This window comes from Lipotes vexillifer, unplaced genomic scaffold (genome assembly GCF_000442215.2).
Source record: "Lipotes vexillifer unplaced genomic scaffold, Lipotes_vexillifer_v1.1 scaffold680, whole genome shotgun sequence".
Lineage (NCBI taxonomy): Eukaryota > Metazoa > Chordata > Mammalia > Artiodactyla > Lipotidae > Lipotes > Lipotes vexillifer.
In genome coordinates this window covers 2,218,122-2,218,554 of record NW_006780838.1, presented here as the reverse complement: position 1 = coordinate 2,218,554, position 433 = coordinate 2,218,122, and the positions used below count along the sequence as shown (strand labels likewise).

Here is a 433-nt window from a genome sequence, read left to right as displayed (position 1 = left end):
CCCGCCCCCCCCCCCCCCCCCAGCCTTGTCCACAGGGCAGGCCCTCCCCACATCCCCCGGCCCACCGCCTGCAAATCCGCACTGACTTTGGCAGCAAATTGAGAGGCCCCTTGCCCTCCAGGATCTCCGTGTGTGATGAGGACAAATTCCGCCACAACGAGTTCATTGGGGAGACGCGGGTGCCCCTCAAGAAGCTGAAGCCCAACCACACCAAGACGTTCAGCATCTGCCTGGAGAAGCAGCTGCCGGTGAGTGGGCCACAACCTCCAGTCGTGGGCTCTGCAGCCATCCAGGGCCCACCCTGCCGTGAGCGCAGGGCCAGGCGCATTTATTGAGCACCTACTGTGTGCCTGTCACAACTGCAGGTGCTGGGGAGACAGATAAATCTCCCTGCCCTCATGAAGTTTGGGTGGGAGACAGACCAAAAATAAAC

General features: G+C 61.4%; 1 protein-coding gene across 1 annotated transcript in view; it reads left to right on the top strand.

Moving 5' to 3' along the window:
- DOC2B (double C2 domain beta) overlaps nucleotides 1–433 on the top strand; it is a 23,993-nt gene that overhangs the window by 14,447 nt on the left and 9,113 nt on the right. Inside the window, exon 5 of the mRNA XM_007454232.1 lies at nucleotides 122–248. Within this exon, the coding sequence (XP_007454294.1) occupies nucleotides 122–248 (127 nt within the window). The remainder of the gene's footprint in view (nucleotides 1–121; nucleotides 249–433) is intronic.